General features: G+C 33.5%; 2 protein-coding genes across 8 annotated transcripts; both read right to left on the bottom strand.

The window, feature by feature from the left end:
• Positions 1–165: 165 nt before the first annotated feature.
• LOC105202745 lies at positions 166–2,462 on the bottom strand. The gene is made up of 4 exons (XM_026136236.2): positions 1,821–2,462; positions 1,559–1,696; positions 1,174–1,480; positions 166–1,056 (listed from the first exon to the last, which is right to left on the bottom strand). The coding sequence occupies exons 1-4, from the start codon at positions 1,958–1,960 to the stop codon at positions 502–504; spliced, it is 1,140 nt and encodes a 379-aa protein (XP_025992021.1). The 5' UTR covers positions 1,961–2,462; the 3' UTR covers positions 166–501.
• Positions 2,463–2,855: 393 nt separating this feature from the next.
• On the bottom strand, positions 2,856–13,546 carry LOC105202701. Of its 7 annotated transcripts, XM_039455649.1 has the most exons (13): positions 13,034–13,546; positions 10,359–10,459; positions 9,478–9,699; positions 9,168–9,322; positions 8,387–8,601; positions 7,610–7,754; positions 6,641–6,883; positions 6,065–6,437; positions 5,294–5,474; positions 4,940–5,103; positions 4,623–4,826; positions 4,365–4,532; positions 2,856–4,152 (listed from the first exon to the last, which is right to left on the bottom strand). In XM_039455649.1, the coding sequence occupies exons 3-13, from the start codon at positions 9,572–9,574 to the stop codon at positions 3,566–3,568; spliced, it is 2,532 nt and encodes an 843-aa protein (XP_039311583.1). In that variant the 5' UTR covers positions 9,575–9,699; positions 10,359–10,459; positions 13,034–13,546; the 3' UTR covers positions 2,856–3,565. The 7 variants fall into 7 exon arrangements, with proteins under 7 accessions (XP_039311583.1, XP_011169639.2, XP_011169635.2 ...); XM_011171337.3 differs by lacking the exon at positions 10,359–10,459 and having other exon boundaries at positions 12,943–13,546; XM_011171333.3 differs by lacking the exon at positions 10,359–10,459 and having other exon boundaries at positions 13,034–13,543.
• Positions 13,547–14,083: the final 537 nt, after the last annotated feature.

Raw genomic sequence — 14,083 nt, 5'->3', positions numbered from 1 at the left:
TTTAATTTTTTGTGCATCGTTATGGTAATGAAGTACATTCATCAATAGTATCATAAGTATTGTGTTTATTTGTAAGTAAATGGTTAACGCGTATAATAAAATTGAGTATGTCGAAAAAGTACAGAAGTAGTGAGTACAGAAATAATGAAAATGATTGCACCGTAATTAGGAACGCACTTTATATTAATTTATTTAAACTTATATAATACAGCTTGTAACTTTTACATAATTGTCATATATTGATTAGCGCAATTGCTCTATTTAAGATACCATAAATTATGCATAAATAATGGATACATATATTTATGAATAATTACTATACATATAAATAATAATTATCAATGGTAAAAACGTTTTTAACAATATCTTACACATTATGAACATATATCTATACTCAATCGCCTGTATTCAAAACTACTCGAATGTATTCGAACGGCGAGTGATTATTAGAAGTACATACATTGATTTTTTCTCAGAAATTTTTTCATCAGCAGTTTTTATTCAACGTTCAGAACTTTTAGCGGACGTTTCAGCAAATCGTTCTATCCCTTCGAGTATTCTTTCGGTAAAGTGCCACCATCCTTCGCTAGATTCGCGTCTTCTACGATGATTCACAGCTTCCGCCAAGTGAGCCGGAAAATTGATCTTGTGTCGGGCGACGCTCTTCAGTACGAGCGCCGCTATGTATATTATAAAGTAGATGCTGAAGTACAGCGGTATATACCAGAGTTTTTTTCCTATGAAGTAGTACGAGTAGGGCCTCTTGTCAAGTCGTTGGTCGTTCATCTCCGGCTCCTCCGTTGTGGTCTTGGGATGATGCTCGTGGTACACAGGTAAGTGATCGTAGATCACGTCGTGATGAAAATCGTGATGATCGTGTTCGTACGAATCCTCTATGAACGGAGGCGGGTGGTCATCGTGGTTCTCAAATTTCATAGGTTTCGGCCCAGGTCTGTCATTGTCGTACGAGGAAGCTATTTCAAAATTGGGATACTCCGTTTCGTGCACGTCGCTAGAGTGATATTTGTTCGGCGGCGGTTTGTAGGAATCTGGAATCTACGCGAAGACATTCGAATGTGAGAGCGCGTGTCTTGAAAATAGAGATAAATAAAAAGCAGTAAAAGGAATAATCTGTCGTCTGCTGAAGAATTAATGACGAAATATTTTACATGCCTTGTCATCCATGGGTGCAGGCGGATATTTACTGATTATTGGTTTCGACATCGGTGACTCGTCGTCGAGTACCGGACCCATCGGTCTGTATTCGTATATGCCAGGGAAGATCGGACCAAGAAAAGTAGATGAGTTTATGTTCGAAGAAGTCGCCAGATCCGAAATACCCGCTGCCTTCGGCGGCCTTCCGTTCGAGTAAGAAGAGTCTTTGTCGAAGAGTCCAGCCGCAGGTGGATTAAATCGCTGTTGAATTCGCTTCTTGCTCGCGTCCAGCTTGGCTATCATCTCGTGATCCAGCGTCGAATATCTGTACGTAAACACAATAGGCCCCATTAGGACCGATAAATAACAATAAATCGTCGATACGCGCTACATCCGAATTTACCTTGGATGCTCGACCGCCTCGCCTTTCTTCAGCTTCGGAGCAGCCCCGGGCGGAACGTACACGGGCGATGCTGTGATAACAACGTCATTTATACTTCTACTCTCGTTCTCCGCGCTCGTATCGTTTCTCACTACGGGCCTAAGATGCACAGACGTTGCTTGCGATCACATTCGAACCTTGCGCAGAATATCTCAGGGACATTGTATTTAGCTACCGGCAGCTACTACTACCGATATATAAGATCAAAGCTGACGTTACGCACCTGGTGATCCATGAAAAAGAATCCTGAGAGCTTCTTCCTGGCTGTCCGTTTCTCGATACTCTCGCGTATGACGTTACTTCCGATGACAGCGTGACGGAAGACAGGCGTAGGAAGAGAACCCAAGTTAAAATACGTAACATGCTGATATTGGAAGATGAGTGACCGTAATTCTGAAGCGAGTACCCTCTATATAGATTTGTAACTGTAACTACCACTTCAGCGACCGCGAATTTATTGTCCGCGCCCGTTCACCATTGTTGTGCGCGATATTTCGATCGTTTTGCGCCGTGGCAATGCATTTGTTATTGTCTATTGTCCGTTTTACAGACAGGCTGACGCGAGACTGCGAGATTGCGAGTTGACGATTATGCTATTACGGCGCTATTTCGCGACAATTTCGACTCTCGCGGACAAGACATGTTCAGCCGGCGCAGCTGCGTTAACGAGAAGAAATGACGCTTGACAAAATAGCTCTAATTCACTTTGCAAACCGCGGCAATCCGTTATGAGTTGTATTGTGAATAAACAGATTGTCTCCCGTTATTAACATTGAAAAAAATATCTCAGCATTGATATATTTTCACTACCGATAACGTTTTGAAAAAGAAATCGATGTATATATTCATATTTCTCTTTAGTTTTCTAACATAGAAAACCATTTGTAATAAACGTTTATAATAATGTGGAAATATAATACGCGCAACACGTTAAGTGGGAAAAGATATATTACGATTAAAAAAATATTTTATTAATAATTTATTGATAAATACGTACATTATTAATAAATACGTATGATTTCAATGTACAGGATCGAATTTCCCTATTTTTGACGCTATTCTATTCTTGATATAACAGTGCCCTTAACATCTTTTTCTTGCTTTCGTTTTAATTTTATATTTTCTATATAACTATGCAGCACAAGCAATCACGTATAGAGTGAAAATGAGTAAAAAAAACCAGGAAGATTTAATTGTTCACGACATTATTGCACTAGAGTAAAAACTAAGAAAAGAGGATTAATAATAAAAAGATTGATTATATTGATTTATAATATATTGAGAAATTTGACTATATTACAGATTAAGCTGTGATATTTACAAGTCGCTAAAATTATTATAAACGCGAGATCTGGACGATGGAGAATATGATATGAAAATCTATATATTTTATGTGTACAAACATGTTGCGTGTATGTACAATATATTATGATGCATCTAATGAGATCTTTTGCTAGAACGCGGCATAGCTTGTCTCTGATGTAATCAGTGGAATCAGTTTTGTTAATTTTTATAATCTAAATATTACAAAATTTTATATATACATTTATAATGTGAAAAATATGAATATTGATAAAGGGATATTTAATTCCAATAATTATGGCCTTTGCTATCACAATTCTCATATCATAATCTTCATTAAGTAATCGTTTATTAAAAAGTTACTAATAAATTCGCAACGTTTTACGCAGTGTGTATATATTTTTCTATAAAATTGATAAATTGACTACTTTGATCGATTTCATCTTTTTTCATTTTATCAATGCCTACCTTTTTGAATCTCTAGCGTTTTTTTACTCAATAAAAAGCTAAATATTATAGATGATAATACATTTTTTGTCTATCTTTTATTTTAAATAATTTAGATTAAAAATTTTTAATTAATTTCTCTCTTTCGGAATAAATTGTTTATTGCAGCCAATTTTCTTAATAATTGACTATCGTTAAGCCAGGAATCCTCTTACAAACTCAACCGATATGTTTGTCATTTTGAGATACGCTGTGCTCATTTTCCACCGTGATTTTATTCTGGTCTAAATTGTCTGCCACAAAATTGGGATTAATAAAACAGCTTTCTTGCACGTCGCTTTCTTCAACCTTTCTTTGAGTCACATTATTCTTTGTCGCTAATTTGTCTTCAAGTTTCCTTGGATTTTGTTCAATTTCATCAATATTTTTAGCATTTCTGATAGCTTCGATCTCAATTGGATTCAGATCATCCGTTTTTTTATTATTTTGCGATTCTTCTTTCAGAAATCCTTCATTATCGTTTCCCATTGTGTTGCTCGTGTTATTAATTTGTTTACTCTGTGACTTTTCGTTGAGACTAATATCACTCGTGTGCTTCTCGGAGATATCTTGCTTATTAATATTTTTCGGTTTTTTCTTCACGATATCGTTACCTTCGAGTTGAGATCGCTTCTTTAAATAAGTCACATTGAATATAAAATATATTATACCGGTCACCAAAGTTACTACGGCAAAAATCTGATAGGTCGGTCTGGTACCAAAACTTTTCATTAGGTAACCGCCGATCAAAGCCCCGGAACCTTTGCCTACAAATACAAAAATCAATGCATACAAAAGTCAAGTGCATCTCCAGACAGCACCATATCCAAAATCGCAATATTAGATGTCTCAAGCATGATTTAAAGATGTCTCATATCCAAATTTTGAGACATGCGTGTTATCTGAATCTTTATTATAACAGATTTATTTATTATTGCTAAACAAAAACTTGCACAGTTGAATGAATTTATGAACATACCAACTCCATAATAAACACCACCGAGCAATCCTTGTATCGAGCTGTCGGTAGATGTGGTTGATAATTTTGCCGCGTAAGTGACGGCTGCAGTGAAGCTGAGGGATGTTGTAACCGACTCTAATGCCTCGAAGATTAAAGTAAGCCAAGGATCGTAAATCAAAGAATAGCCTACGCAGGAAGCGCTTCATTATAGCTTTAAACGCGCGTGTCCACGTTTGTTCGCTGTCAATTATTTCGCACCGTTATCATCATACTCACCGCAAAGCCTGATGGCGTAAAACACGAAACCTATGAAGAGCACGTTCGCGTGACCAATCTTTGATATTATCGGGCCCGAGAGTGCCAACAACGGTATGCCGGCGATACCGCCTACTGCCACCGTGATACCCATGAGCGATCTAGACCCACCCAGATCCTGGATTAGCCAGAAGAGGAACGACTCGATGTATCCCCAAGCAGTGCCTGTCGAAATCTTTCTCTTTTTCAAATGCTGCCTTTCGTCCGAATAATTTGATGAAAAACTTAAAGGGAAAAATTCGGATCGCATTAAGGTGACGATCGTTTGATAACCTTACCGAGAATAAAGCAAGCAAGGAAAAGTACGGCAGTTTCGATATTTCTCAGCACAATAAAGACGTCACGCACGACGTTCGTGGCGGGTGCCTTGAATTCTAAGTTGATCATCAACATGAGAACGCCAGATGCAAGTTTCAATGCCGCGTATAGATAAAATGCTGGTCTGAAAAATTCATTGGATCTTCATTAGCGATGATTCGATGTGATTGGATAAATATACGGAACGGCTTAGAAATAAAGAAGCCTCATAAAGAAAAATTTTACTTTTCCGATTTATTTATTTCGGTATGTAAAACCAATCCTCTTCGATTGTGTAGCCAGTTATAGGACATTATATATTATGAATTACTCGCCTAAAATCCGTGTATCCTTTACCCTTGCTAGCGTAGTCTATGAGAAGGCCCGATAAGGGTGAGGAAATCATGCCTCCTATACTGCCGTAAATTCTTTGAAGACCGTAATCCGCCTCCTGTTCTCGCAATATCGCTATAACAGCACCTTCGAACATGGCAAAAGTTGTACCACCAATAATACCTGAAACAGAAAATTTTATATTTTTACTTTTTAATATTGTAAAATTAGTAATTAATATTACGATGAGTATAACACAGTTGAGTATCGAATCATTGAACCATGACTCTTATTAATTATCAATATAATTATTGTTAAATCGAATTTTAATGTATACATAATAAAAAAAATTGATTATATGAAATAAAGTCACTTAAAATGATTCTATAAGATTTTCAATATATATATATATATACATATATGATTCGTGTGAATTTTTTAGATTTCAAATTTTCGAATAGTTCTGACTCGATTCATAAAGGAAATCAAATTCAAATTGAATTGAATTATTAAGATTCGATTCTCGTATTCGAATAGTTTGCACATCTTTAAAATTGAGAAAAATTTCTAAGAACAGAATAATTATTTTTTGTAACTTTTGTGCTTTAGTAAAGCTCAAAAATAGGCATTTTATAACTTTAATATTCAATTTCTTAAAATCTTGCTGAAACATTGCATTTTAAAGGCCGAAATTGTAGTCAACACCAAAGACACTACATAAAACGATTACTTCATTTTTTTGAGGTCGATAATTGGGACGTTTAAATACGTACCTATGAACACTCGAACGACGAGATAAAGCCAGAACGTTAGCTTTATGTTGTATTCGATTTCCATATTCATGTTGGAACATACTGCATTACGAGGCAGAGTAACTATGCATTTCTTCCTGCATTCATTTGTGCTCAAGACTCGCTCGGGTGCTTCTAGATTCGCTTCGTGATCATAGAGCCGCACTTGTATCGTGATTTGATTATTTATGGAATCTTGATCATCGCAAATGGGTCTTTGAAAATCTTCCCCCGCCCAGGATAATTCTTCTATCAAATATCTTTGCCGTTCCTCTCGTAAATCATCTTCATCCGGTTTAAAACTTTTAATTTTCGACTTATACAAATGATAATTTATTGTTCGATTAACGTTATCCTTAAAAAAAATATATAACTTGATCTTTCTGTTTTCTTTCTCTTTTTTTTCAAAAACAGTAAATATTAATTTATATTTATAAAAAATTCAATTACTATAAGTAAAATACAAAAACGATGACTGGATTATTATTGCCAATTTTTTGATATCTTCAGATACATACGAATATTATTACGTTACGAAGTATATTATTCTTCTTCTACCTTCGATTTCATTAAACTATCGAACGTGCATGACGTATGATTTCTGTACATTTTATGCGTTGTCTCAGTAGTGAAGTTATCAATATCTTGAGCGTGTCCCGATTGAGACATACATGAGAGTGACAACTGCTGGTCCGTAGGAAAAAAATAGTGCGTTTTCGAAATCTGCCGAATAGCAGTTTTGAAGAACTCATTATTTCTCAATTGTCGATGTTCCTTCATATCTTCCTGTTGACTAGTACTCTGTAATTAAGATATAAGAAATAAGAGAGTAACTGCGCGACGAGCAATTTGAAGAACTAGAAAAAAATATCTAAAATCACATATGAGATATTATTGGAGCACTAATTGCTTGATCTTTTCTCAATTTTAATTGGTGTTTACACTTTACGAGCTTACATTGAAAAACAATTTATATTCAAGTAAATATATTTATTTTAACATTATTTCTTTGAATTAAAAAAATATTTTCCAAGTTTAAAAGTATTATAAATTATTTTATACTGGCTAATATTTATTTAAATCAAAGAAATGATGTAAATATATTTTCTTGAACATAAAAACTATTTTTTTTTTTTTCAATAAATATATTCGTTATTAAAGATACAAGAATAATAGACAATGTTATAGCAAGTATATCCATGAAGATGTACCCACAATAGTACGAAATTGTACGAGAAAATTAAAATTCCGCATTTTCATATATAAAGTTCGATACTTTGCTCAAAATAATAGAACGTTCTCTTGAACATTTTTCTTTAATGGGCCCTGAGTGTAGTATTACAAATGCTACTTTTAATTGACAGACTAAGCAAAGACTATGCACGCGTTGCGCTGTACTGCCTCCTCTACGTCCTGTTCACCTTACTACCTAAGCTCACTGCTTATCCGTTATTCGATATTAGGTATCGAGTATCTTGTAACTCAGTAACAGGCAGCCTGTTAACATGTGTTCAATGCCCAACGTACCGTTGACAAGTCGCTCTGCGCAACGATATATTTGTACGAGGTATTAACGCCAGTTTGAAAATTGAGATGTTGGACTGTATAATGCCTCGATTTTAGAATTAGATTTTGATCCGTCTCGTTGCTCGCTTCTACGTGACACACGAATCTGCGCAAAAAGATTGCTAATGTTTGAAATTTGTCCAGCATATAGATAAACGACTCTGATTGACGACAGGAGTGATTAAAACGTCACTCCGCGAAAATGTATGGCTTTTCCATTATTAAAATGCCATTATCGCGGAGCTTATGACAAACGGTAATATTCATAGAATGTCACTCGGAGCTGAATTGTTGAAATAAATTTGAAACAAACAGGAAAATAGAATGAATGTATGTGCTTGTTATTATACAATACGTTATGTTGCAAAGCATTTATCGCTTTGGTATGAGATTGCTATTTGCGAAAACAATAGTTTCCTCAATATGTTACGTGATTTAAATTAATGAAAACATACGCGACGGGTTGCAAATGTCTTTCTGAAATGCTAAAATATTATCTTTAAGGCATTTAACGACAATAGAAAGATTCACACGACGGAAGCACAAAAGGAATATTAGGCAGAAGACAAATTACAAAAAATAAAGACTTTTAATTTTAACACAGAAAACGAAGAAAAAAAAAATAACAATTTTTAATATTATATAAGTAACGTAACGTTATGTTACATAATTCGCAACGTTATTCCATTCCCGCGAATGATGGGACTGAATGATATGTAATTGCAATTTTTTGCTTACCCACAACTTTCTACTTTTATAGCGATCTCCGATTCTAATTTCGTCTCACACGGATAAACCTGGCTCATTGTGTGTAGTAACGAACCGTTTCTACCATCGCAACCGAGGTCCATGATTATCCTCTCGGGGAAATGTACTGTCACTCTGCCGATTGGCACCAGTAATAGCAGTAACGCCGCTAAACCGCCGAATGCGGAAAACACCGACAGCAAAATCTATCAGCAAAGATTCGTCAAAGATAATTTTCTCTGCGGGTACGTTATTCTCTGCGTGTACATAAATATGCATGTAGATAGTGACATAAGATGATGAGGGAATGCAAATGGCATAACATAGGATAAAAACACATGAGAAAAATGAGTTTTCATGAATTGCCCGGATGAAAATATTTCTTAGAATTTTCCATATAATTTTTCAAAATTGTGCAAATTTCAGAATTTCTGTATAATTTTTCAATTAAATTGTCAGATTTTTTATACGAATTGAAAAATTTTGAGATCTACATCTTTCTTAGAATTTTTTATATATGAATTTTAAAATATCAGAAAATTTCAAAGATTTATGAAATCTTATAAAATCTAAAACAGTTTAAAGTATCCTTTACAAATTATAGGATGTGTGTGAAAAGTTTAAAAAATTTTTAAATATTTCACAATTCATACTTACATGAAGAATTCTAAAAAAAAACTTTCTGAATATTGCTGAAAAGTAGTCTGATGAAGAAAGTATCTCGTTCATACTTTGGTATTTGGCATTATCGGAAAAGTTAGTTTTAACTCACTCTGAAATTTCCTATCCGGTCGGCTAACATACCGGCGAGCGGCGGCATCACTATGGCCACGAGAGGAGTGATGGAACTCATTATCGCAGTCTCTTCCACATTTATTCCCAGTTCTCTCATGTGTATAGTCAAGTATGGATACAACACGTAAAGTGCTAAAACAAAAGAACAAGCTTGATACTACAAAGAAATTATTTAAAAATTTTAATTCCACTTAACTATTTGACTATTTAATTAAGACGTTAAGAAATAGAAGGAAAATATATTGTTAAATTTTATTGAATAGAGAATTGCTTTTTAGATTACTTACTGGAAGCGTGAACGAAAAATATTAACTTTAGTGGCATCAGCTCCTTCGATTTGAAATCCTTGCTGATCCTCCTGAAGAAACTCTTGGGTATTATCATTTTGATGATTTGCGTGTTCCCGGAATTTGAATTGACGTCGTTGAATTAATCGCGAGCCTGAGATGGAATCTGATTTAGTCTGTATGTACTGCACGTGTCTCCACCGTACGTCACTGCTCCATTCTCTGTGTTTATCGTTAAACATATTTTTCAATATATATAATATTCACTTAATGTTTGTGTGTGTTTCACATACGGATCGATGTTCTCTATTTAATATTCTCTATTCTTATAACGGTTTAGGAAAATAATTTCTATCTAATTTGTAAAAGAACGAAGCCTTTATCATTAATTAATTGTTGTTAATTCGGTCAATCGATCCCATCACTGTCATTGAAATGCACACGGTGGCCGTGGCACAAAATAAACGTCGATACGAATGTCACGTCTTTTACATAACGGTTTTACAATACCTTCCACCTCATAGCATACATACATAGCATCAACATCAACTTCCGCTCATTGGTATAAATAAACGCGAAACGTTTACCGCATTGATTGATTGAAAGTGCGAAACACTTGTTACGAGGGAAGTTCAATTTCCGTAAATCTATTTGTTCACTCGTCACTCGTCACTCGTCACTCGTCGCAAAAGAACATCAATTGTATGTCCAAAAAGCTTGTTTATATGTATAAAAAAAGCAAGGTATGTATTGTTCAAATACGACAAATTGTGCAATTGACCGATATCATCATTATTTCTTGAGGTATAGCCGCAGCACGGAGAGCACTTTTGTATGCTTCGTCGGTATCACAAATTACGAGATGGAGCATCATAATCAACCTGAAATTGCTCGTTGTTACCGGCGTTGGGAGCGAGCACCATTATTGTTTTAATTGCATAACTTGTGCGGCAGACCTTGCGATGAATGTCTCTTCCACAGGCTAAAATATATTTTGGAGCTTTAAATCTTGAAACTTCAAATTTCGAGGATAATTTTTTTTTTTAATTAATGTTTTGGAAATATATAAATGTTTGATCATGAAATTTACGAGTTCCACATATCAATTAATAATTACGTGGTTTAATAGAACATCATTTGTTAAACTTCTAAAAGAAAGAATAATTATTTTCGATTTTTTAATAAATAAACATAAATAGAATAACATTAATAATCTAATGAAATTAGAATATCTTACTGAATTATTAGGAATGATTACCTCTTTTCTATCATTCTTATTTACCTATCAAATTGTCATAGCAAATAATTTAAAGATAATAAAGTTTTTAATATTCAGATAGTTTATATTAGTATTTTATTTAAGTAATCTAAAAATATATAAGAACATTCAAAAATCTTATATCTTCTTAATTATCAAGGATTTCTAAAGGTCACCCACTGGTAAGACTGGTAAATAATCCAAGTTTTGGTGGATTACAAAAATTTTTCAGCCATTGCGTAAAAATAAAAAAAATTTTGAAATAAGCTACAATTATTAAACTTTCTTGTACATGAAAATGATTTGCTTTAACGCTATATCAAAAATATTATTAATAAAAATAGAAAATAAGCGCATTTTTTTAAAACCTTTATACCTTATATTTTGAAAAAAATATACTTGTAAAAATATATTCAATAAAAAATTAAAAAGTAGAAAGAGTAAAGTGGTATAAATAAATAATGGATTTATTCTTCCTCCTCTTTCGCTTTTCCTTATAAAGTTCGAGATGAGTTGCAGATATTTGCCATTTTTAAAAGTGGGCCGCGATCGTATAAGTTTAGGGGGGAAACTTTGCTTTAAGTCTTATACCATGTTTCTCTAAGAAATTCGGTACTGAAAATTTTATGATAATTTTTATGAAATATCTCAAAATCAAAATATTAAAATGTATAAATAAAAAAAAATAAAAAAAAAAATATATATATATATATATAAACAGAGTAAATAAACTTGCAGAAAAGATAATTTGAATTTTAACTATCCTCTATCTATGTAAACTACTCGCCAAGCACTTAGCAATGCTGAGCAGACGCGTTCTCCATTCAAGGTTTGACGCATCCTATGGAAGATTATGGATGTGCACAGAACCATGAACCTTCAAGAATAGTTAGAATTTTCTCGGTGAATGTTGAGTGAATGTTAGATAATTTCATCTTATAATACATCAAAAAGTGGCATAAGTGTCTCTCGATTCATTTGATTGGATAATAACGAAACACGGAGAGAGAGAGAGAGAGAGAGAGAGAGAGAAAGAGAATGTCTCTTGATTACACTTTGATAAAATTTCTTAAGAGGCAGAGTAATAGAAAATATAGGAAAAAGTATATTATCCTTTGCGTTTTATTAGTACTTCGTAAAGCGTTAGGCATACTCAAAAGTAGCATATATAAAACGTAGCATATATATATATATATATATATAAACACTTATCGCGATATATAAAACGTAGCATATATATATATATATATATATAAACACTTATCGCGATTGAATTTTAAAACAAGTAAGAATGTATTTCTTTATGTCGGGTTAGATAATGCATATACATCTATAATATCGTGGCGCTACTTTATTGTTTCATAACGTTGTAACGTATGCACATTGTCCTTATTACGAAAATGTCAATAAGTTACGAAACGAAACAAATCTGCTTTTGCGATCAATTGCTTTGAAAACGACAAGACACTTCAGTTGATTATTTTCATAATTTGAAAAAAAATCAGATCGTTATTCCATATTGTCTATATACTTCGTCTAATTATATGTCAAGCAAGTAAGACTATATTTACAACAAGAAACTAATAACAAGGAAATAAATTATAAAGTAAAAACGACGAAGAAAATGTTCGAGAATAAAATTTGCAAACATATATCTTGATACACTAGTAAAGTTCTCCACAGAGAATAAAAATATTCTTGTTATAGAGATTTTTTGAAAATACGCTCAAGTAACCTTGAGATTATATCTTCAGAAAAAACTTTCAATCGATTTATTCAAATGATTATCGAGACGAGACCAGGAAGCAATTACTTCTCTTTTAATTCGTGATGCAAATATCTGTAATAACTGTAACCAGCTATAAAACGTTTTTATGTATGTCACGAATATTACGAGGAGCATATGATAGCTGTTTTCATACAACAATCTTTATTAACCGACAATTTTAGTATAAAGATGGTGAATTGATATTAATATATTATTATTTTTCAGTTTAACATACAGTATTCAGTGTTTGTTATGTAGTACATAGAAATGTATAATTATGCTATTAATATTCTATAACACGCGTCATGATGTATCATGGATTGCATTAATGATAAATATTGTCAAAGATATTTGAAATTTTATATTTGTTCTTAAAATATTCGGAAATTGCATTGGCTTTTCATTTATTTAACACATAAATTGTTTACATATTACTTACATTACATACGTGTATGAATTGATAACATCATTGTGATGGCGGCGAGAAGCATTAAAACGTTTGATTATTCGCTAATGTAAATTCAACTTACGTTCACGAAGCGTTTCACTGATAACAATATAACATCCCAAAAATAGCCGTCATAAAATAGCAGGTGAGCTTCAACTGAAACGAAAGGTATCTGCGCAGCAATTGAACAATACTTCCGTTTTGTTTTAAATTTTGATGTAAAAATTTGAAGTGTAATCAGGAAAACTGTATCGGAGATACGACATAATGTGCCAAATAAGAGAAAAAAAATTGCATAAAAGTGGAAGAAAAAAAAAGGATCGAAAACCGCGTATGGAGAGTGACGGATCTTTAAGAAATACCGATGGATCCGTACGGCGCGATGTCATGCGCAATACTGGCACCTGGGTCCAAGTCACCGACGAAAGGAAGTAGCGTATTCCAATACACCGATCCAAGTTACGACGAATCGCCTTGCAAGGATTGTACGCGACCGAAAAGTGAATTTTCTTCGACTTGGCTCAACGCTGTACCCTATTTATATATTCGTAAAAAGAACAGAATAAAATGAACAAAATGTTCACAGAAGTAAAAAGTGCAAAAATCGAATTGATTTTAGAAAACTGACACATTTGTAAACAAATACGGACCGTTAGACACAAATGTCTGCGCAACACATTGAATACCTGTTCTTGTGTAGCGCTCTTCGTGAAAAAGTAGATACTAGAAACTACATATTAAAGATACTAATTCTCCGATTCTTTTTTGAAGCTTCTCCTCAGATAAAGAAGCTTTTATCTATTAATATTTTTAGAAAACATTGTAAGGAACATACACACACACACACACACACACACACACACATACACACACACATTTAATACTAAATCTTTGATATACTTGCGTTTAACTTGCATTTATCTATAAATCCTAGTGTCAAGTATATTCTTAGTTTTGAAATAATTTTTTACTGCCTTACGGAAATAGTTTTTTAGTAACTGATAATATCAAAGTCATAGCTTAATCTGCGGGAAAATCCGACTTCTCCTTCTCTTCTTTTTATCATCTGGTCTAATGCGATGGGAACGTATTCATTTTCACAATTTTACATCGCCGATAGACTAAATCCTTG

The sequence above is a fragment of the Solenopsis invicta genome, chromosome 12 (genome assembly GCF_016802725.1).
Source record: "Solenopsis invicta isolate M01_SB chromosome 12, UNIL_Sinv_3.0, whole genome shotgun sequence".
NCBI lineage: Eukaryota > Metazoa > Arthropoda > Insecta > Hymenoptera > Formicidae > Solenopsis > Solenopsis invicta.
The sequence above is the reverse complement of the archived record's forward strand: the minus strand, read 5'-3'. Positions and strand labels throughout refer to the sequence as shown.

Coding starts and splice junctions, on each gene's coding strand:
- LOC105202701 (XM_011171337.3), bottom strand. CDS start 9,574: ATGATAATACCCAAGAGTTTCTTCAGGAGGATCAGCAAGGATTTCAAA. Junction 8,602..9,167: donor ACCGGATAGGAAATTTCAGA/GTGAGTTAAAAC, acceptor CTTTGCTGATAG/ATTTTGCTGTCGGTGTTTTC. Junction 6,438..6,640: donor ATAGTTTAATGAAATCGAAG/GTAGAAGAAGAA, acceptor ATTTTTTTTAAG/GATAACGTTAATCGAACAAT.
- LOC105202745 (XM_026136236.2), bottom strand. CDS start 1,960: ATGTTACGTATTTTAACTTGGGTTCTCTTCCTACGCCTGTCTTCCGTC. Junction 1,481..1,558: donor GAGGCGGTCGAGCATCCAAG/GTAAATTCGGAT, acceptor GTTTACGTACAG/ATATTCGACGCTGGATCACG. Junction 1,057..1,173: donor CTGCACCCATGGATGACAAG/GCATGTAAAATA, acceptor GTCTTCGCGTAG/ATTCCAGATTCCTACAAACC.